Here is a 722-nt window from a genome sequence, read left to right as displayed (position 1 = left end):
CCATTGCAGCGTCTGTCACCCTGGATGTTGACACAGCTCATCCCAGATTGGAAATTTCTGCAGGTGGGAAGAGTGTGAAAGATTCTGGTGTCATCAGAGACTTGCCCAGCAATGAGAAGAGATTGGATTCCCATCTCTTTGTGTTCGCAAAGGAAGGATACAGATATGGGAGATCATACTGGGAAGTAGATGTTGGGAAAAGAAGAAACTGGGCCTTGGGAATTGCCCTGGAATCTGTGCCTCGCAAAGGACCATTGACTCTGTCCCCTCAGAATGGCTTCTGGGTCATTGCACGTGAAGATGGGAGAGACTATTGGGCCTACACAGATCCTTGGACTCGACTGAGTGTGACTGGGGAGTTGTCCGTCATTGGGATCTTCCTGAGCATCCCAGCCAAGAAGGTGTCTTTTTACGATGTCATTAATAGAACATGTCTGTACACTTTTAGTATTGCTGCTGGCAGGACCCAGGAAGAGAAATTCATTCCCTTCTTCTCCACAGGCCCTGCTGCTGCAGGGCCTGACCCTGAGCCTCTGGTAATACTCTAGTTTTGTGATGATGATGAATAGTCTACTCTGCATTGCGAAGGTCAATAATGTACAGTCAGTGATCACATCACATTGTCATCAGGCTGCTGCCTAATTGTGCCTCCTGAGCAAAGCTACTGAGGGAGACGACAGATCTGTCACAGTGGTCAGATCTGAAATCTTTTACATTATACA

The 722-nt window shown here is 47.5% G+C and overlaps 1 protein-coding gene across 1 annotated transcript; it reads left to right on the top strand.

The window, feature by feature from the left end:
- Window positions 1–11: 11 nt before the first annotated feature.
- Window positions 12–536, top strand: LOC103799804 (E3 ubiquitin-protein ligase TRIM39-like; the record flags this gene model as incomplete). The annotated part of the gene is made up of 1 exon (XM_009072155.1): window positions 12–536. A coding segment is annotated over one exon (525 nt), but the record flags the coding sequence as incomplete, so codon positions are not given.
- Between the last annotated feature and the right edge of the window lie 186 nt (window positions 537–722).

This window comes from Acanthisitta chloris, unplaced genomic scaffold, assembly GCF_000695815.1.
Source record: "Acanthisitta chloris isolate BGI_N310 unplaced genomic scaffold, ASM69581v1 scaffold8963, whole genome shotgun sequence".
NCBI lineage: Eukaryota > Metazoa > Chordata > Aves > Passeriformes > Acanthisittidae > Acanthisitta > Acanthisitta chloris.
The sequence above is the reverse complement of the archived record's forward strand: the minus strand, read 5'-3'. Positions and strand labels throughout refer to the sequence as shown.